The sequence below is a fragment of the Macrotis lagotis genome, chromosome 1, assembly GCF_037893015.1.
Source record: "Macrotis lagotis isolate mMagLag1 chromosome 1, bilby.v1.9.chrom.fasta, whole genome shotgun sequence".
Lineage (NCBI taxonomy): Eukaryota > Metazoa > Chordata > Mammalia > Peramelemorphia > Peramelidae > Macrotis > Macrotis lagotis.
This window is the reverse complement of record NC_133658.1, coordinates 883,130,727-883,152,777: the sequence shown is the minus strand read 5'-3', so window position 1 is coordinate 883,152,777 and position 22,051 is coordinate 883,130,727. Positions and strand designations below refer to the sequence as shown.

General features: G+C 47.8%; 2 protein-coding genes across 4 annotated transcripts in view; one reads left to right on the top strand and one right to left on the bottom strand.

The window, feature by feature from the left end:
* On the bottom strand, positions 1-8,426 carry DFFA (DNA fragmentation factor subunit alpha). 2 transcript variants are annotated; one of them, XM_074218478.1, is made up of 6 exons: positions 8,292-8,426; positions 6,877-7,038; positions 5,629-5,774; positions 3,979-4,165; positions 3,639-3,778; positions 1-1,167 (listed from the first exon to the last, which is right to left on the bottom strand). In XM_074218478.1, exons 1-6 carry the CDS (start codon positions 8,401-8,403, stop codon positions 967-969), a joined length of 948 nt encoding a protein of 315 aa, XP_074074579.1. In that variant the 5' UTR covers positions 8,404-8,426; the 3' UTR covers positions 1-966. The 2 variants fall into 2 exon arrangements, with proteins under 2 accessions (XP_074074579.1, XP_074074580.1); XM_074218479.1 differs by lacking the exon at positions 8,292-8,426 and adding an exon at positions 7,266-8,062.
* A 4,219-nt stretch (positions 8,427-12,645) lies between these two features.
* Positions 12,646-22,051, top strand: part of PEX14 (peroxisomal biogenesis factor 14) — a 146,328-nt gene continuing 136,922 nt past the window's right edge. The window contains exon 1 of one of the 2 annotated variants that reach the window (XM_074218477.1): positions 12,646-12,737. In XM_074218477.1, the coding sequence (XP_074074578.1) occupies positions 12,702-12,737 (36 nt within the window). In that variant the 5' untranslated portion in view covers positions 12,646-12,701. The remainder of the gene's footprint in view (positions 12,738-22,051) is intronic. The other variant, XM_074218476.1, reaches the window with a different exon arrangement.

Here is a 22,051-nt window from a genome sequence, read left to right as displayed (position 1 = left end):
TAAATTTTATTATTATATGTACATATAGGCATTCCATATAATACAGCGATGGCTATATCACATCTATCTATAAGTATTATATGTAGTATAGTAGTGGTTAGGCACTGGACTTGGAGTAAGACCTAAGTTCAAATTCTGCTTCCCATGCTCCTTAATTCTGTACCCACAGTCAAATCATTTCATCTGATAATAGCACCTTGGATCGATGTGAGAATCAAGTGACAATATGTATATAGAGCTCTCTTACTGTATTTTTTTTGGCTTGTATCTGACTCCCAGTAAGAAAACTCCCTCTCCCAACAAAGATCACCACCTCCTCTACCTCATCCAGGCTCACACTGTGGGTAGGGAGGTGTTGGAGGCGAGATTCAAATCCAGGCTGTCCTAATAACCGTGGCCAGCTGCCTCTCTGAATTAGATATCAGGAGTGAAATACTCAGCCTCCTTCCACCTCGAGCTAAACTTGGTCTGCAGACTTAGAAGACATCTAATTGTTGAAGCCAAAACCTGATACTTTGAAATAAGACCTTCCCCTCCTCGACCTTCCCAATTGAGAATGTTCTATCTCTGCTCCCCCGACAGTCTTTTTTCTATGGCCCAGGTGGAGGGTTGTGACCATGATTCAGAACTACCTCCTCTTTTGCAATTCTGTTTAAACAGTGCAGGAGCCCAGAGTTTGAGAAGTGATATTCTCTGTTTCTGACTCCCAAAGAATCGAAAAACGACCAGAACCTCTATTGACTGTCGCCCAGGTTGTAAATAGATTCTCATGATGGCTTTTTTTCAAATGGGGTGTGAGCCTCTGGGCCCACCTGTCTAGCCTCTCTGCCCCCTTACCCCATCATTGAGAAGCTCTAGGACAGGAGATGAAGGGCTAGACAGGGAGAATAGCCAGAGAACAAGTTCCTGCTGATGTCCCTGAGGAAGATCTTCCCGCAGGTGCTGGCCAGGAGGTGAAGCGGATGGTCACTTGGCCCGTTTGGGGCTCAGGGGTTCTTCGGTAAGAGAATTCTTCCTGGTTGAGATGCTGTGGAGTGCGTGGAGGCTTTGGACCTGCTGCAGGCGCAGGGTAAGCTGCTGCTGACAGGCTTTTTGGACTGCTGCGGCATTCTCGAGGTTCCAGCTTAAAGCTTGGGCCAGAGCCTCTGGAGGCTGCTTGATCACCAGCTGCAGCAGAAAGGAGAGGGGAGCAGTGTTGGAGGCCCTTCCCCCACAATGCCTTCCCACCATCACAACTATTCCGAGTTTCTGCCCTAAAGACCCCAACTTCCCAGAAGCACCAGTGATTATTGGCAAAGGAAGGCAATAGAGGACCTAGGTGTTCTGCCAGGTCCTTTACAGATCTGACCAATGGATCTTTGCCGATTTATAGGACCGGCACGCTTTCATGTCTCCCAAGTAGTTCATACACATTATCTCACCAGAGGAGCCTCAGGACAAGGCTGGACAACCCTGGGAAGGGGTGGTGATTTGGTGGGGAGCATGAGCCCTACTGTGGAAAGAGTCAGAAGATCTGTTTTCAAGTCCTGGCTTTGGGCAAATCACCTGACTTGGTTTTCTCCTCTGGAAAATGGCCATCCCTCCAGGCTCCAAAGCTACCATCTTATGAGCTACAATTACACTTTAAAAAAAAAAAATTATTTTCACAAGGCAGTAGAGTTAAGTGACTTGCCCAAGATCACACAGATAGATTTGAACTCAGGTCCTCCTGACTCCAGGGTTGGTGCTCTATCCACTGTGCCACCTAGCTGCCCCCTACAATTACACTCTTAAGAAGGTGACTCGTCCACACAGTCAGGGCTGACCCACTGTTTTGCAATGGAGGTAACTGAGGCTTTTGGCCAAAGTCATGTCTCAGAGGCATATTTGGATTCAGGTGTTTCTGACTCCACAGTGAGTCCTACAGGTGATCTGGCACTGTTTTACAGGTAAAGAAACTGAGGCTGGGACTTGGTTGGAAGGGTGAGAAATGAGACTCAAACTAAGGCAATGCAGACACCAAAAGGAGCCCATTATTCCTTGGGGGCAGGTGCCCTTCTTCTGAGCTTCAATGCCCACCTGCCCCAGGGCTCAGCAGAAAACAAATGAGGTCCTTCTATGAGATCAGAGGGGAAACCACCCCCCTTGATTTCTTTCCTTCCTTTTCATTTACAGCAGGAGACCAACTCAGAGGAGGAACATGGTGTCAGGGTGTGACTGGTCATGGGGACAAAAGGAGAACACCTCCAAGCTTTAGGGACTGCTAGGGGGCACCAAGGTGAATAGAGCACTGGCCTAGAGTCAGGAAGACTCATCTGGAGTTCAAATCCAGCCTAGCTGTGAAATCTTAGGCAAGTCACTTTACCCTGTCTGCCTCAGTTTCCACATCTGTAAAATGAGTTTAGAGAAGGAAATGGCCAACCATTCTAGGATCTCTGCCAAGAAAACCCCAAATGGGGTCATGAAGAGTGAGATACAACTGAAAAACAACTGAATAACTGAAAGAGGGGGAAGAGGATACAGCATATGATTGTGACAGAAATTCAGAAGGCATGGAGAAAAATTATTTTTTAAAAAATGATTTCATACACATGTATAACCGATATTGAATTGCTTGCCTTCTCACTGGGAAGGGAGAAAGGGAGAGAATTTGGAACTCAACGTTTTGAAAACGAACATTAAAAATTGTTTTTAGATGTAACTGGAGAAAAATAAAATGCTAAATAAAACTGAAAAATGAGTTCAATCAGCTTGGCCCCAAAGAAGAATTAGAAAATCCACACCTCTCTTCCTTGAAGGAAATGGGGAGGGGAGGCTGGCCCCCAGGTCGAGAATGGCCTCCACCTCCCTTCCACCTTTGTATTCTGGCATTCCAGGGGCCACCTTTTCCATAAAGCCCCTACTGGCTGGTCCTGAGCCAGTGTCCTCACTGAGTTATCTCATATTTAGACCTAAGGTCTTTGGGTTCCACGTTATCTCATCCAGTCCTTACAACAGCAACTCTGGGACGCCAACGCCAGTTATTCAGATCCCCATTTCACACACGAAGAAAATGAAGGTCTGGAGAGGTGATGAGCTCTGGGCCAGAGAGCTGGTGTTTGAGAGGGAATTTGAATCTGGATCTTCTTGACTCTAAGATTGGCCCCTGTCTTCACTATGTGACACTGCTTCTCCATAGAGAGAACCACCCTGGTTGCACCTGCCTCTGGGTTGTCCTAATGCTCAAATGAGACAATGCTGGGAAAATACTTGGCAAAGTACAAAATAATATAAAGGAAGTTATTACTATAATGGTCATTGTAGGTGTTCATTAAAAAGATATACCTCCTGCACTGAATTGCTACTCATGCCTTAAAAAGGAATCAAACAGGGGCAGCTAGGTGGCACAGTGGATCGAGCCACCAGCCATGGAGTCAGGAGGACCTGAGTTCAAATCTGGTCTCAGACACGTAATACTTACTTAGCCATGTGACTTTGGACAAGTCATAAAACCCTGTTGCCTTGCAAAAACCAAAAAAAATAAAAAATAAAAAAAAATCAAACAACAGGCCCAGTCATTCCTAATGGGGAGGGGAGGCTTGTTCTTGAGGGGACTGAGCCCTGAGCACCCCAGGTCCAATAGATGTTTTGAACAGATGGCTCTGGACCTGTTCACCTACCTCTAAATCCTGGTTGGATAAGCTCAGCTCTGGGGAGGACTTTTCCTTCAGCACCGTTAGGACGTGACTGGAGAGGGTGACGTGGTCAGCAACTCCCGAGTCCACTTCATCCATTCTTTCATCCAAAGGAGCCTCAGATTCTGCAAGGAAGAACACGACTGTGATTGGCAGCTGACCCTAATCCAGACCCAGCCCATGGGAGAGTGTCTCCAGAGGGGGATTCCAACCTCAGAGCAGCTGAGGACACTCAGGGGGGACTCTGCCTTGTGTCCTCTCTGAGGGAAGGTCTCCATCCATGGAGGGTTTCTTTTGGAGGAACATAGGAGGAGGGAAGCCTCACCTTGCTTGGACAGGATGCCGCCCTCCCGCTCCAGGGCCTGAAGATAGAGCTGCAACAGCTGTCTGGATTGCCGGGCTTCTTCTCGGTGGTCAAGCACCTGCTGAAGTGTGTTCTGGAGGTCCTGGGTTTTTGACGGGCTCTGGGAAAGTTCCTGAGCCAAGTCTGAGCAGGGAACGTCAATGAGTACCTGGCACATGAGCACAAGAAATAAGGAGGCAAATAAGGACAGAGGACTAGGGCTTATCAAATGAGTCATCTGAACCCTTTCCAGAAGTTAGCAAATCGTCACAGGACACATTCTGGCTAGGAAAGAGATGGAGCAAGATGGTGAATAAGCCAGGATATGGCGGATTTAATTTTTCTGAGTCTGACTGAGGAAAAAGAAAGTTAAATCCAGTGAAATGTTAAGAAAGTGATGGAATGAAAAGATATGGAATAAGCCAATAAACATTGTTTAGACATTTTCAGTCATGTCTGACTCTCCAAGATCCTATCTGGAGTTTTCTTGGCAGAGATACTGGAGTGGTTTGCCTTTTCCTTTTCTAGTCCATTTTACAGATGAGGAAACAGGTAAACAGGGTGAAGTGACTTGCTCACAGTTACTAAGCTAGTAAAGGATCTGAGGCTGGATTGAAACTCAGGCAGAGTTCTGATTCCAGGTCCAAAATTCTATCCACTAAGCCACCTAGCTGCCCTCAAGCTAGGTATACAATAGATTTAATTTTCCTGTGCCCACTTTCCCTTTGAAGAAAAAAAAAAAAGGATGGCTACTAAAGCCAGTGAAAGACAATGGATAAAGGACAGCCTTGAAAGTTGGCAGATCTGGGTCCAAATCTTGCCTCTGCTACAAGCTAGGTGTGTGAGTGTAAACAAATCATCTCTGGTACTGTGGGCGCCTCCCTGGTCATTATAGATAATGAGCTCTTCGTATCTGCTGGCTGTTTTTATCAGTTGGGATTGTTTGCACCTGGGGAGTTTCTCTCCTATACATATGAGAAAGCACCTGGCAGAGGGGGCAGAAGTCTGTCCTTCAAGTTGGGAAGACCTAGATCTAAGTTTTGCTTGTGACATGTTGGAAGAGGGGGTTGCCTCACCAGGAGGTCACCAAACTGACTTTGATCTAGAAACAAAAACAAACCATCCAAGAACAATAGGAATGCAACTGTTCTCCATTAAAACCCAAGACCAAACCTGAGCGCACGCACACTCATAGATAGTTACACAGAGACACAACAAAAACCAAGAACAAGTGGGTGGCTGGTGAATCATCTTCTATGAAGACTAAGAAACCTGTGAACGGGCTCCACACTGTTCTTTGTCTAGAGCTATGACTTCATCATTGGAGATGCCCTTTGCCAAGGCCGGGCAGGACCTGAGTTGGCAGCCAGAGTCTCAGAGAGAGGTCAGAGGCTGGAGGGGGTGCCCAGGCTTCCTAGTTCCAAGGCTGGTTCTCTCACTGTTACAATACCTCCTCACCCCCCTTCTTCCTCATACACATCTAAAGTGACTCAGGGGAAGCGGAGTCACACCCCATTTTCAAGCAGAGAAACATTCATTCATTCAAAGAGAGTCTAATGAGGTGCTGGGAAAACCCAAGGGGGTGGTGCAGATGAGGAGGGTGGGGTGAGACTGCCTCTGGCAAGGGCTCACCTGAAGATCTTCCTCTGCCAGGAGAATGATGGTGGAAAGATCTCCTCGGAGCTGCTGGGCCAGGTTCCTCCACCGGCAGGCTGTCCCACTGTCTGTCTCATCTTTTGCTTCAAAGGATTCCTGGGAGAGCCAAGCTGTGCCTCCATCTGACCCACCAGAGGAGAAAAGGGTGGACACTTGTCAGAACTATCTGGGTGGCCTGGGAGGCTGTTGTTGAAGGAAAGAGCATTCCTCTGGTTGGAGGCTCCAAAGGGCTTCAGTGGGGCTGGATGTGTCCAAAAGCAGAAGGGGCTGGGGGGGCCTGGAATGGCCTCCCTGCTGAGGCTAGAGGACCCCCTTGCCCTGTGGGGATGCTGTCCAGGGATGAGCTGGAGAGGGCGGTCTCTGAAAGTTTCTCCAGCCCAGAGCTTCTGGGATTCTTCCCTGAATGAAGTAGGAAACACTGATTCATGTGAAGGGGCTTAACTTTCTCCTAACTTTGCTGATACAATGAAACTTCCTTGAACTCTTCTGAAGAAAGACGTACCTACGTACCCCAAGGGTCAGGTTAGACTCAGGTACCAGGTACCTCCCCCCCATACTAAAATCATATTGGGCTGAAAAGGACCTTGGGGACCATTTTTCTAACTCCCATTTTACAGATGAGGAAACTGAGGCCAAAGAGCTAAAGAAACAGCATCCTAGATCTGGGGCTAGAAGGGACCAGGGAGTGGGGAAAGGAAAGTGGATTTATAGAACATGTGATTCGGACTCTGGAATTTATTCCTTAGTCATCATGAGGAGGCTTGGGGAACATCCAGAGGAGTAGGTGACCCAAAGGGAGCCACAGTATTGCAGACATAGCCTTGCTGGGTTCAAATCTGGCCAAATCCTATGTGACTCTGGGCAAGCACTCCCCGTTCCCCCAGACTGCATAGTTTGCCTGGCAGATACGAATTTTTTTTTTTACCAACAAGTTCCTTCACCAAGTGATGCTGACATAGCATCACCTTCTTCTTCACCGTCATCATCACCATTACCCTTACCGTTATGCCTACCATCACCATCATTACCAATAATAACAATAACTAGCATTCATGTAGTTCCTGTAGGTTTACAAAATACTTTCCATTGCAGCCTCCCCACAACAGAGCCTTTCTAAGAGTTAAGTGTCCCAGGGCACCTAGGCCTGTTGGGCTGGGCTTGGGGAAGCTATCAGAGGGAAAGTTTTGCTCCATGGGCTGTGGAAGCTGCAGCCGGGGCCCTCACCTGTATTGCTGTATTTCCACGTCTCATTGCAGGTGAGGGCTACGAACTTGGTATTGTCGGGTAAACACAGGAAGTAATCTTCATCATCCACGATGGTGCCATCCTCCGCCAGGACCAGAGTGACTGGCTCCAAGGACTTGTCGATGGCCAGGAGATCACAAGCTAAGAGAGAAAGCATGAGACAGCTTAAATATAGACCCAGGGAGGAAATGCAGTCACTCTCTCCACTCTTCCCAGACTGCCTCCCAAATATCTCTGTCTGGCATCTCCAGACTGATTTCACATGATTCCACTTTAAACACTCTTAATTTCCAGTTGCCTAGCTGTTGCTCAAATTCAGGACACATTCAATCTCTGACCTCCATACATTGGCACAGGCCGTTTCCTACCGTTCTTGGTACGCATAGCTCTCTTCAGGCCACTTCTTAAGAGGGTAAGCTACTTTCATATACTCCATCCACCATGAAGCCTTTTCTATCTCCCCGTCTTCTTCCTGTGCAAATTGTCCCATGTATACTCATCTCCTAGGTTGAACTGAAGTTTTTTTTTTTTTGGCAAGGCAAGTGGGGTTAAGTGACTTGCCCAAGGCCACACAGCTAGGTCATTATTAAGTGTCTGAGGCCGGGTTTGAACTCGGGTCATCCCGACTCCAGGGCCGGTGCTCTATCCACTGTGCCACCCAGCCGCCACCTGAACTGAAGTTCTAAGACAATCAGTCTCAGTATCTCCAGTACCTGGCCTCTTTTTTATTCTTTGGTCATTTCATTCATTTCTGACTTTGTGACCCCATTTGGGGTCTTCTTGGCAGAGATCCTGTGGTTTGCCAGTTCTTCCTCCAGTACATTTTACAGGTGAGGAAACTGAGGCAAAGAGTCCTGGTGACTTGCTCAGTCACACAGCTCATGAGGTCTGTGGTTGGATTTGAACTCCGGTCTTCCTGACTCTGGGTTCAGTGAGCGGTCCGTCCACTGTGCCACCCTGCAGCTGACCTCTAGCAGGCCGCTGATGTGGCAAGTTCTAGTAGCTACCAACCAAAATGAACGTTTTTTCCTCTCTAACATTCCTGGGCAGGTCATTTACCCCCGTGGCTTCCACAATAAAAATCCCGCTCCCTCCCTGTCCCGTCTCGGGCAAGTCATTGGCCTCCGACTGCTTCAAGACAATCCTGCGATGCGCGCTTGGCAGAGGCTGGCAAGGCGGCGGATGTGAGGGAGGCCGCCCGCGGTGCCCCCAGCTTCCTCGTGGCACTGGCGGCGGCTGCGAGGTGGCGAGCCCCGCCGCCCTCCTTCTCCCTGGGCAGGGGCGCCCCAGGAGGAGCCCGCCCGCGCCGGGCCAAGGCCGCCGCATCGAGGGGCGCTAGGCGCCGCCCTGCCTCCTGGCAGGCCCCCTGCCCTGCCCTGCCCTGCCCGCCGCACCCTTGCTCCTCAGCTCCTCCAGGGAGGCGGCCGCCACGCCGCGGTGCTCCCGGCCCTGGTTGCGGCGCAGCAGGCACGGCTTCAGGGCGCCCGCGGGCTCCGCCGCGTCCATGGCCGCTGGCGGCGGCGCACTGAGCCGCGGGCCGGAAGCGGCCCGGGCGCGCGGCCTCGGCCCCGCCCACCCCGGGGCATGCCGGGACCCGTAGTCCCGGGCCGCCCGGGGGCATCTCGGGACTTGTAGTCTCCCCGCCCGAGCCGGAGAGCGGGTTCCGTCCGACTCATCTTAAAGGGACAGCAGCGCCTCTGGAAGGCGGGAAGTCTGCCCGGGGGTTTCCGAGGCGCAGAGGGCCGGACCCACAGAGGGAACCAGAACTGAAAGGTCCGCTGCGGGGAGACCTCTGGGTCTGACACCGCTTTTGTGATCCCGGACCCTCTGGGCTCCTTGCCCAGAATTCGTTTCAATTCAAGACACATTTATTAAGCATTTACTACGTAGCAAGTCCTGAGCTAAGTGTTGGAGATGCTAAAAGAGGCAAAAGACGGTCCCTGCCCTCGAGGAGCTTACAGTCCAATGGGGAAGACAACAGGCGGGCTGTAGACCCTAAAGTGTAAACTTTAAAAACAGAGGGTTAAAACAAAAGGACGGCAAATAGAGGTTAGACAAGAAGCTTTATTCTCTGGTAAACTCCAAGGTGAACACCCTGAACTGAGAGGGAGGGAAATACTTAGTGAAGAATAAAGGAGGTGATAACCATGATAACCATGACAAGCACATGAACTGGACTTGAGTGAGGGGATGCTGGGCTAAGTCTCCAGCCTCACTTTCTCCTCCAGAGCCATCTGGGTCCAGTATCCAGATATGAAGCAAGACGACTGGAGATGGTCCTGGATGAGAGGCAGTTAGGGTGAAGTGACTTGCCCAAGGTCACACAGTAACAGTCAAGTGTCAGGCTGGATTCTAATTCCTGTCCTCCTGACTCCAAGACCAGTGCTCTATCCACTGCACTACCTAGCTGCCCTAATTGCATAATATTAAATTGCTTGATTGCTCTTCCCTATTTAATACTATCTGATGAACTATGAACTTTCTGGACGTTTTCCTACATCCTGATTAGTGTCTTCCTGAATTTACAATTAACATTAGAGGGAGATATCCACAGGCCTTAACTTCTCACCTAGGGGCAAAGGTGACAGATGTAAAGACTGAGAAAACCAAAAGAAATCACTTTTTTTAAAAATAGGAATAAGGCGGCAGCTAGGTGGCATAGTGGATAAAGCACTGGCCCTGGAGTCAGGAGTACCTGGGTTCAAATCCGGTCTCAGACACTTAATAATTACCTAGTTGTGTGGCCTTGGGCAAGCCACTTAACCCCATTTGCCTTACAACCCCCCCCATAGGAATATGGTTTAGAAACTTATTATACTTCAACAAGACATATGTGTATGAATGTAAAGTTAGGCAGCTGGGTGATGCAATGAATAGGGAGAGAGACCCGGAGACAAGAAGATCTGAATTCAAATTTGAAGTCAGATACTTGACAATTACTAGCTGTGTGTCCTTGGGCAAGTCACTTCACCCTGATTGCCTCGCATCCAGGGCCATCTCCAGTCATCCTGATTTATTTCTGGCCACTGGACCCAAATGGTTCTGGAGGAGAAAGTGAGACTGGTGACTTAGCACAGCATCCCGTCACTCAAATCCAATTCATGTGATCGTCATGGCATCAACTCCCTGACATCATGGTCTCCTTTGAGAATAAAGGAGAAAGCAACAAAATATATAGGATAAACAATAATAATAATAATAATAATAATGTTTTCCTTCATTTTCAAAGAAGAATATGACATTAGGATAAATAGGAAATAATTCACAGACAGAAAGGACTGGAGCTAAGAGGGATTGGGGGAGGCTTCTATAGAAGATGGGATTTTAGTTGCAACTTGAAGGAAATGGAGGAAATTAATAGTCAGGAAGAAGGGAGAGCATTCCAGGCATGGGGGACAGCCAAGGAGAATGCCTGGAACTGTTTGTGGAACAGCCAGGAGACCTGTGCCATTGGGTGAAAGGGCATATATATTTTGGGAAGATTGGAAAGGAGGAGGCTAGGCCATGAAGGACTTTGAATGCCAAAGAGCATTTTATATTATATTTATATTATACTATTTTTATTTTATTTTTGATATTATATAAGGAACAGTTGGAGCTCATTGAATGGGGGGGGTGTATGTGACATGATCACTGCTATTTTAGGAAAATCACTAGTGGCTGAATGGAGAATGAATTGAATTGGGGAGAGGGATGTGAGGCGGGCTGACCTGCTAGGAATTATTGCAATAATTCAGGGGTGAGGTGATGATGCCTGCACCAAGGTGAGTCAGTGAAGAGAAGGGGGTGTATTGGAGAGCTGTAGCCCAGGTAAACTCGATCCACCTTGGCAACAGCAGGAATCCACCAGGATTCCCAGAGGAAGCCTGAAGCAGACCTGGGACTGAGGCTGGTGCTCTGTGCACTATGGCGCCACCTAGCTGAGCTTTCTCATAAAGCCACAGGGAGGCCAACTTTAGTTCAACTCTAAGGAAGAGGGAGGCCAAGAAAAAAAGCACCAGCACTGGAGTCTGCAGAACCCGAGTTCCAATTCAGCCTCAGACTCGCAATATAGCTAGTGTGACCTTGGGCAGGTCACTCACAAATGAAACAAAAAAAAAATGGAATAATAATTTTAAGTAAGAAGTTTCTAATCATTAAGGTATGCTCTTAAAAGGGAAGGGTCTTTTCAGATTGGTCATGAGTTTCTCACCACTAGAGGTATTTAAAGAAAAGACTCAAAATAACAGGCACTCCAAAGGAAATCAGGTGCAGCCTGGAGGCCTTAATGGACCAGAAGAAATGTTGATGAAAATGGGATATCTGGTATTCTATAGGTAATTGACGATCCCTGAAGATAGATGTATTGTTATTATTATAATAACATTGTATTATTATCATAACAATGTATCATTATCATTATTTATTATTGTTCCAATGTATCATTATTTTATAACATTGTGTCATCATTATTATAACATTGTATAGTCATGGGAAGCTAAAGTCTTATTTTGATGACACATCACAGTGTGGAATTCACCTTGAAGACTTGGAGGCTCTCTGAGTGGAACAGGTTCTACTATGTTAGACCATGGAGGAAGAGCCTTGTGATGGGATGTATGTTTGCTTGGGGCCAGGGAGGCCATCCCCAACTGAGTTTTTGGGGTGGATCTTCTGGCCACAGTCAATCTTGAAGACCGTCAACTAAAAGAGGCAGTAATACTTATCCAATCACATCCCTCATCCTTGAAATATGGAGTAGGATGAAGGATACAAAATATAATCATTAAGAAATCTTTTAGTGCAGAATGAACATGTGTAGTTGGCTAGTTTTGATTCTCTTCATGTAGGATAATTTCCTGTAATTTCTGGTTTATCATCATCATCAAATACAATTAAGCCCACCTAAGAGTTCTAATGCATCCATGCTTGATTTCATTTAGAATCATAGTTCAAATAAAATCTCTAACGAGACAATGTGGAATTTTACTTTCTATAAATCACTGTGCTGGCCACTGGGGTTGGAAAGACACATATGAACTATTTTGCCCCAAGGAGCTCATATTCTCTTGGGGGAGTGAGGTGGATGGGAGTCAACATGTTTACAAGATAAATATAAAATAGAATGTCTTTACAAGTCACTTGACTTTGGTCTGCTTCAGTTTCCTCATCTGTAAAATGGGGATAATAAAAGTAACCCCCCTCCTTTGTTGTAGGGATTCATTGAGATAATAAAACCAAATCGCTCAGCACATTATCTGGCATTTGGTGAGCTCCTATAAATGTTAGTGCCATCACCATCACTATCAGCCATTATCTTCACCATCCTCACCATCACCATCTTCATCATCACCACCACCATCATCATCATCACCACCATCTTCATCATCACCATCACCATCACCATCTTCATCATCACCATCACCATCACCATCATCACCACCACCACCATCATCATCATCATCATCACCACCACCACCATCACCACCATCTTCATCATCACCACCACCGCCATCATCATCATCACCACCACCATCATCATCATCATCACCACCACCATCACCATCACCACCATCATCATCATCAGAAGCAGCAGCAGCTCTGAGTAAGTCCTGAGGAGCTCCAGGGCCGTGGGCCGGGCCGGCCCCGCCCCTCCGCCCCTCCCCTCCCGCCCCGCCCCGCCCCGCCGCCCCGCCCCTCCCGCCCCTCCCGCCCCGCCCCCATCGATCTCTCCGCTCTGGCTTGGTCTCGCCTGGCTCGCCGCTGAGGGCGGCCGTTCCGGAGGGGCCTGGCGGGCGGGGATCGATTGCTCAGGCCTCAGGAAGATGGCGTCCTCGGAGCAGGCAGAGCCGACGAGCCAGGTACGGGGCAGCCGGGGCAGCCGGGGCAGCCGGGGGCCCGCCTCCGGCGCCGGGGCCCGCGGGGCGCTGGGGCCGGGGGCCCGGGGCTCCGAGGCGGCTGGGGGGGGCGTGGAGGCCCCTCGCGGCCCCTCCCCCACCCCGCGGCCCCGCGCGCCCCCCGCCCCGCCCCTCCCCCCGCCTGGTGGCCCCGGGCGGCCCTCGGGGGCGCCGCCTCAGTTTCCCTCCCTGCAAAGGGCCAGGTTCGGGCCCACGAGCCCCCGTCCAGCCCCGGAGCCCGGGGCCCCGCTCTCCGCGCCTTCGGGACCCCCCTCCCCGGGGGGCTCAGTCCGGTCACCCCGCGGGAGCGGGCAAGGCATGCTGCCGGGGCTGCCCAGAAAGGCCGCCGCAGCCCGGCCTCGGGGGGCTCCCGTGCTAGCGGGGCGGAGGGGGCGGGGATGAGGAGGGAGGGGCCCGGGGGGGCCGTGCTCAGAGCCTGGAGCTGGGGGAGGGAAGCTGCAAGGTGGGAGCCCCCAGCCCTGCGGCTTTCCGGACTCGAACTTGGCTCTGACGCGTAGCCCCCATCCTCTTTGGGGCTCAGGCTCCCGGGATCCTTGATCTGCGCCCACGGCTGTGATCCCATTTTGCAGGCCCTCCCCTGTAAAAGTTCTAGGGGGGTTAAGTGAGCTGTGCGGGCATAACTTGTTGTTTGAACCGGAGCCGGTGCTTCTGTGCTGGTCTGGGCGGCCCGTGTTGTCTGGGGGGGGTGATCTCTTATTCTTCCATATCCCCCAGCTCCCCCCAATCTTAGGACCGGCTGGTTTAGCCGGGCTTCAGTTTCCCCATCTGTCAGAGGAGGAAGTTGGATTAGATGACAGCTAAAACCCCCCACCCCCATATTGTGATTTGTCATCTCTGGCCTCTGCAGGAGCTGAAGCAAAGGGCTCTGATGGGCTCTTTGAACCCTGCCATCCCATGGGTGTGTGACCCTGCACTCTGCTGGCCAGCCCCTGGGGCTTTGAGATACCTCCCTGGACACTATGGGACTGCACAGGACTTTATGGCTTCCTAGCTGAGAGTTGGAAGGCACCTCAGGGCTCCTTTAGTTCAAGCCTTCATTTTACAGGGTGGGAAGAGACTTGCCCAGGGTTAGACATGACCTTGAACCCCTTCCTGCGGTGCTAAATCCAGTTCTTCTGTAATATTATACTGATTCCTACTGATACTGATTCCTAGAGATCACCCCTTATCTTACTGATGGGACACACTAAAGTTCAGAGAACCTTAGGACCAAGATACAGGAACCCCTAGAGACTGTGTAGTTCAGTGCCCTTATTTCATGGATGAAGAACCTGAGAGGGTGAATGAATTGTCTTAGTCCCACGAGTACTTTCTTCCCAGTCTTCTAAACCCGGGGTGGGCAGACTACAGCCAGTTGACAAGCTGTCCTCTTTTTTTTTTTTTTTTTTTGGTATCTCCATGAGCTCAGAATGGTGTTTACATTTTAAGGACTAGAAATAAAGCCTCCCTTCTTGGGTTGCTCTATTTTGTCCACTCAGTCCCAAAACATCTTCCCCCTCTTAAGGCACAAGGTGTAGTCATGAATCTGTTAGAAGCTCTTATCAGTCACCTGGAAAGATCACTCCTGCTGCTGTATGTTGGGGAAGGCCATGGACTTTTGGATAGTTTGGGGAACTTCAGTTTCCTGCCTGCAGTTCTAAGACTGCCTTTGCAAGAAGCTCCAGGAGGGATCTAAAGAGAGGGAGCTCTGCCACCCCGCCCTTGGAGTTCTTTGAAGGACTGAGATTCCTGGAGGCCAGTGCTTGAGCCCTGCCCAAGTCTCTGTCTTTGGAATGCCACAGGCTGGGTCTTTAGGCAGCAAGACAGTGGATACTGAGTCAGCTCTGGGAGAGCTCTGAAAATCTTGTCCCTGGAAGCCATTGCAATTCCCTTTGAACCCGATATTTCTCCTCCCTTCCCTTTTCCATACAAGGACACATGGCCTTGATTACTTTTGTGAAGAGCCCCAATACCTGCTTCTCTGCCCTTCTTGCCATTGGTGGTGGAGGGGAGATTGCGTCAGAGCAGCCTGCTGGGGGGTTGGGGAGCTGCTAGGGTAGATCTGTGTCCATCATTGAAGAGAGCCTGTGCTCTTTGCAGCTTCTGTCCTCAAGCTGCTCCCCAAAGTTCCTTTAACCTGGGGTCTTCCATGCTTTTGAGAAGTTTGTCCTTATGTGAAACTGGTGGCGAGACTATTCTTGAGTATGGTCTGTCGTAGACTTCCCAGCCAAAATTATGTTGGGTTGTATAGACCTCTGCTGGCCTTTGAGCTGCTTCTGGACTTGAGACATTGCCCTGGAAGGTCAGACCCAGGGGCAGTCAGGAGGCTGGGCCTGGAATGTGGGAGGCATTCCTATGAATCCTGCCTCAGAACTTGGAAAGCTCAGCAATGACCAGTGTTTGTTCTGAGGAGCACATGCTTTGTGGTCCATCAGTCAGTTAGTAAACATTTATTAAGCACCTGCAGTATGCCAAAACTGAGTGCTGGGAAAATAAAAAGAGAAAAATAGCCTCTGTTCTCAAGAGCCACTTAGCTGCCTGGAGTCGGGAAGACCTGAATTTAAATCTGACCTCAGATACTGACTGAGTGACCCTGGGCAAGTCACTTCACTTCGTTTGTCTCAGTTTCCTCATCTTTAAAATGAACTGGAGAAGGGAATGGCAAACCAGTGTCTGCCAAGAAAACCCTAAATGGGGTCATGAAGAGTCAACATGCCTGAAATGACTTAACAAAACATCAAGAATTCTCAAGGAGCTCATACTGAGCTCAAACTATATACAGGATAAATTGGAGATAATTAATGGGGAAGGCCCCCTAGAAGTAAGGGGATGGGGAAAGGCTTCATGTTGGAGGTAGGATTTTAGCTGACACTTGAGGAAAACCAGGTTAGGGACTCTTTGTGAATATTAAAGCACCTTCTAGATGTTTGCTATTATTATTATTATTACTATTATTAGCTTATTATATCTTATTTCTGATGGTAACAATTAAGGATATTTTGTGGGACAGCTTGAGAAATTGTTCCCAGTGAGCTAGGCTAAGACTCATGTCTCGAGCTTAAGGTTCTATTTCTATTATTTTTTTTTCCTTTAGTAACAAATCATTTCGGGATATTTTTTACCCACATATAGGATTAATACTCCTCTGAAGCCTCTTGATATTTTCTATTTGTCAATTATTGTTCAGATGTTATCATTATTTTCCGACTCTTTGTGATCCCATTTTCAGTTTTTTTGGCAGATATACTGGAATGGTTTGCCATTTCCTTCTCTAACTCATTTTACAGAGGAAGAAACTGAGGCAAACAGGGTGAAGTGGCTAACTCAGGGTCACCCAGCTAGTAAGTGTCTGAGGCTGGATTTGAGTTCAGGTCTTCCTGACTCTAGACCTAGCTCTCTATCCATTGCTCTACCTAGCTCCTTCCTTATAATGTGCTTCTTCCTTTTATGTTTCCTAAAATAGCTTCCTTTAGGGATACTTCTGATTATACCCCTCCCCTTTTTCTAGTGCTCACTTCTATCCATTGGACTTTTATAGACTTTATTGTTTCTTCTGGACCGAAAAGTCAGAGATCTCTTTGGTCTCTCATGGAGAAAATTTAATGAATTATTAAGATCATTGCTTCAGTGTTTTGTTCTCTTTTTTGGCAGAATCATCTTGGGTAGTCTGTGCCAAAGTCTTTTTTCCCACAAATGTCATGGCTCATGAGAAGGGGGGAGGATATTGTCTCTCCCCTCCTCTTCTTCCCTCCCCCCAACACAGGAAAATTTATTTCAGACCCCGGTGTCTGGGTGAGGGATCCAGACAGCCAGTGCCTGACCATCCTGCCAGCTGCTATGCTGAGGATGCCAAGAAAGGCAGAGATGGTCCCTGCCCTCAAGGAACTCACATTCTGGTGAGGAGACAACATGTAAATCATCAAGTCCATACAAGCGATGTACTCGAGAAAATAGACAGAAAGTAACCTTGAAGGGAAATGCCCTAACACCTGGGGAAGACTAGAAAAGGCTCCTTGAAGTAGGTGGCATTTGAATTCAGTCTTGAAAAAAGCCAGAGAAGCTAAAAAAGTCAGGGTAAGGAGTGAGGCATAGCCAGTGCAAAGGCAGGGAGATGGGAGACTGTGTGCCCCTTGTGATGACCAGTGTAGCTGGATGACAGAGTGAGTCTGGGATGGGGAATAAATCCAAGAATCTGATTTATCCAGCCAGTATGGCTGGAATTCTCAAGGTCTTTTTCCAACACCAGTGGATCTGTTCTGTTTGCGGCTTCTGAACCCTGTGGTCCAGGAGTAGGAATTTGTTGTCTGGGGTTTTATTTAGGGCCTATTTGGTGCTGAGGGCTATGGGGAAACAACCCCACAGTTCTGCAAAGGCTTCCAGGAGGAGGTGGCCAGGCCAGAGCTGGCTTATATGAATAAAGCAAGTTCACAGAAGAAGTGATAGCCCAGTTTCTTGAAATGTGGAGGATTAAAAGGAGACAATGATGAAATCAGCCTGGGAAGGGAAATAGGAGCTGGGCCTGGGCTGGTCTACGAGTTTGTAGTTGATCCTAGCGACTCTAGGGAACCAGTGCTGATCTTTGCATTGGGTAGTGTCAAGGCCATACCTGTGTCTTAGGAAGATTAATTTGGCAGTTGTGTGAAGGGTGTGTTGGACAAGGGACAAGATGTGAGACTTGGGTACCAATTAGGAACCTAGTGTTTTATTTAGTGATCTGGGAGCTTGGGGGGGGGGCAGGTGGAGAGGATTTGAATTGATTAAATTTGCCCTAAGACTTGATCCTGAAGAGAAAGACTCCTTCATATTCAGGACCTCAGATGGGCTTTTTTTTTGATTTGCTGAAATTACCATGGACAGTTCGTTGGACAGGTGGAGAATTAGTGGGAGATCAAATACCAACATCCTTTTACATAACTGCCCAAGAGCCAGATGTTCATTACCTGCCCTTATTTTTAATACCTGACTAACTTTTCCCCATCACAGTATCCAGAAAGTCTCAGAGATTTTGGGAATTCTTATTTGACATTGTTCTAGTGCCAGGATATCTGTATTTATGTAAAAACAAAGGTTGAGAATCTGTTTACAATCCATTTATTTGAAATTCTTAACAGTGGGGTAATTGGGGCTTTGTCTCAGGACTTCGGGATTTTAGAAGACCTGACCATGGTGTCCCAGGCTCTTGGTTCCCCATTCAGAAATGTCAGAGCTTGTTGCCTCATTAACAAGAATAATAGCAGTAGTTAAAAGAGGATGCTTCCTTCACGCTGTGGCTGTCTCCAGATTTCTGCCCTTGCTTTGAGAGCCTTCTCTGTGCCATTCGCCCTATCACAGATATTGGGAAGGATGACTGCTGTCATCCACAGTTTGCTGACCCAGGAAAGGAGAGGAATCTTCCAGGGAAATGACATTTCAGTCCAGGCCATTATCCAGACCCCTCAATTTGTTTCCTTGCGATTTGGTGGGTAGATAGATCTCTTGTCTCCCAGGCAGTGCATATTACAGTGTGATGACCCTCTCACTCTTTCACTCACATTTCCAGTCACCTTTGGAATTCAGTTCATTGGTTTGATACCTTTTTGAACTGTGGGGAATTCCTGTGGGAGGAAGTGTGACCCTACTTACTGCATTCATTTCCTAGGTTCTCACTACAGAGAGAGGATTTTAAGCTTCTTTTTCATTAGGAGGAAAAAAAAAATTACCTGAACCCCTTCCTTGATTGGCTGCTGACCCCAGTGTCTTCTAGGGCCCTAGATACTGCCCCTTTGTAAATGGAGTCTTCCCCATGAAGATGAAAGAGCTTTGACACCTGGGGACCACTTTTTCTCTTCTCTTTTCTTCTCTCCCCTAGCCAAGTCACTTCCTTCTTTCTATATCTAGAAAATGAGGAAAAATATGACTCTCACTTCTTTGTGGTGTTTGGGTTGTTGTAAACAAGGTAAACAAGTCCTCTCTATAAGCACCGATGTGTTGCCATGATTTGATGTTGATGTTTGTTCTTTGTTCTTGAAGACCATGACATCAGGAGGTGATGCCTAGACATGCATGTGAATTGGTTTTGAATGAGGGGATACTGTGCTAAGAAATGAGCCTCACTTTCTTCTCCAAGAACCATCTGGGTCCAATGGCCAGAAATGAATCAGGATAACTGGAGATGGCCCTGGATGCAAGGCAATTGGGGTTAAGTGACCTGCCCAAGGTTACACAACTAGTAAGTGTTAAGGCCAGATTTGAACTCAGGTCCTTCTGACTTCAGGGCTGTCATTCTACCCACTGTGCCATATAGCTGCCCGTGATTTAGGGTAGAGTTCAACCTGGTGATTGTTAGGAGCATTGCGATTAGGAAAATAGAGATTATCAATCCTCTTGACTTTGGGGAAAATGAGAAGGTTGGTTGGAGTTGTTGGGGCTCTGGAGAAGCCATCTCCATCAAACCTCCCTAATTTGGGTTAGGGGCCTCTAAACATTTTACATTTATCTGAACACTGGTAAGAGAGAGATCTGTAGAGTAATCTTGGATGCAAATACACAAGGATTCATTAAGCACTGATGATTGTGGCAGGTATGTTTACTGGGGTACATGGACAACAGAAAGCTGTCCTACCTTCAGGGAGCTTGCTTTCTCTAGAGGTTCACAGGCCTTGTTGGAAACCACTTAATAGATATGGGGGAAATACATTTCCAGCTTGGCCTTGCCCATCAGCACAGTGAATATGTGGTAAGCTTCAGAAGACAATTCAGTATAAGACAGAAATTCCTAACAAACTTATCCCAAAGTGAAATTGGCTGTCTTAGTAGGCTTCCTGATGCTAGAGAGCTTCAGCAACATTGCCAGGCATTTGGTGAAGGTGTGGATAGGATCAGGTGGCCCTGGAGATCTCTTCCATTTATGAGAGTCAGTGCTTTTATGGTTCTCTCTGGAGAGATGAGGTCCCTGCTTTCTCTGTGAATTAATGTAATTGAGATATTCAGCAAATAGTGACTGGCACCTCATATCCTGACCCCTTCCTGGGGTTCCTCTTGGAGTTTGGTGTTATGAAAAGAAATCCTTAGCTGGTTAATATTCCTAGTACTTGGAGTACCTGCTGCAAAGAACTTTATATCTGTAAAGTGGTTTATGAGCACTGAATTGCCTGTTCTTTTTTTTTTTCTTTTTAAGTTTTTGCTAGGCAGTGGGGTTAAGTGGTTTGCCCAAGGCCACACAGCTAGGTAATTATTAAGTGTCTGAGGTCTGATTTGAACTCAGGTACTCCTGACTCCAGGGTCCGTGCTCTATCCACTGCACCACTTAGCCACCCCCCACCTGTTGTTTTAAAACAAAGATTAATCCCATTATCTCCAACCGGTATGGGCTGGATTGGCCAAGCTGATTTAAGGTCTCTCCTGAGCTAACCTCAGACTTGTAGGAGAGGGAGATTGAGAGGGCAGAACCCTCAGGTGCTGCTAGCTAGTTAGACATATTGGTGACCTGTCTGGAGTCTTTGACACAGTGCCTGCCAGCCAACCCTCTGGGTGTTGGGGGGAGAGTGCCCTCCCCTCCCCCCCAAAAAGAGTATTTCTTTTTCCTTTTGGTCTTACAGCCTTCTGCTTCTTTCTTTGTTTGCCTTTTATTTTGGTTCAAGTGGCATTAATTCTGATTTATACCCTCAGGACACTTATTTCTTGCTTATATAGGGTTCTTGCTTAAATAAGGTCCCTAACCTCAGTGTCTCATTTTGTCAAACCCCACCTAGCTATTCCCTTGCCCACTGAGCTGTTTCTATCCCCCAGTCTCTCTTCCACCTGCCCTAACATTATCTTCAGGCCCTCATCACCTTTCCCCTAGTTTAGGGCAACAGTGTCCTACCTGGTTTCCCTGCCTTCAGACTCCTCTTTGCCAATCCACCCCCTTGCTGATAGGACTGGGCCACTCTTCCCTCTCACCCACTTTATGGGTTCCGTCAACTCTATGATCTATGATAGGAAATCTTTCATTTTTCAAACTTTTTACAACTTGGCTCCCATCTCTTTCTTGTGAGACATTGCTTCCCTTCCTGTCCTCTGCAATCCAGTTAGACTGGCCTCTTCTCTATTCTCCCTCTCCCTGGCTGCCTGCAGGCCTTGGAGACACTTCCTGTTCACCTTTGCCTCATTCTCTGCAGCAGATCCTATAGATCTTTCTCTTCAATAAGTTTGATTTTTGTTTTTTTAGGTTTTTGCAAGGCAAATAGGGTTAAGTGGCTTGCCCAAGGTCACACAGCTAGGTAATTATCAAGTGTCTGTCTGAGGCCAGATTTGAACTCAGGGACTCCTGACTCCTGGGCCGGTGCTCTATCCACTGTGCCACTTAACCACTCCTTCAATAAGTTCTTATGTGGACTTGTTGTTTCCAGTTTTTTACTCACCTAACAATCCATCTTACATGCTGCTGCCAGATTACTCTGTTCAACATATTTGTTGTGATCATTGTTGTCCCTGCTCCCCATACTCCCTTAAAAAAACTTCAGCGGCTCATCATGGAATTCCATCCAGACTCCTTTATCTTGGCATTCAAGGCCCATTCCATACTGATGCTACTCTATTTTTCCAGTCTTTATTCCCATTATCACACTTCATGTTACCTGAATCTGCCAAATGGTGTTTTATATCATTCATAAGCCCCATATTTCCCTATTTTGGGTCCTTTGCTCTGTCAGAATTCTATTCATCCTTTAAAGTTCAGCTCAGTTCTTTCTCCTCCATTAAAACCTTTGTGTTCTAGGGGCAGCTAGGTGGCACAGTGGATAGAGCACCGGCCCAGGAGTCAGGAGTCCCTGAGTTCAAATCTGGCCTCAGACAGACACTTGATAATTACCTAGCTGTGTGACCTTGGGCAAGTCACTTAACCTCATTGCCTTGCAAAAATAAAAACAAAAACCAAACAAAAAACCTTTGTGTTCTTCCAGAGGCCTTCAATCACAGTCTACCTTCTGAAAGAATTATTGGGGAGATGCCTAGACTTTGGGTTCTTTACTGTTTGTGGGTCTTAGATCTCTTTGGGCAATGTCAGGTGAAGCTTTCAGCACCTTTCCTGAAATGCCTAAAATCAAGTCCAAAGGCTTCTGTCTCTCAGCTCCAGACATTGTCTCTAGTTGCCCTGCAGGCCTGGAAGACTCTCCCTCCTCTGCTGTGACCGCTGACATCCTTGGTTTCTTTTAATTTCCAGAAGCCTTTCCTAACCCCGTTTTGCAGCCTTCCTTTTTTTTCCAAGGCAATGGCGTTAAGTGGCTTGGGCAAGGTCACACAGCTAGGTAATTATCAAG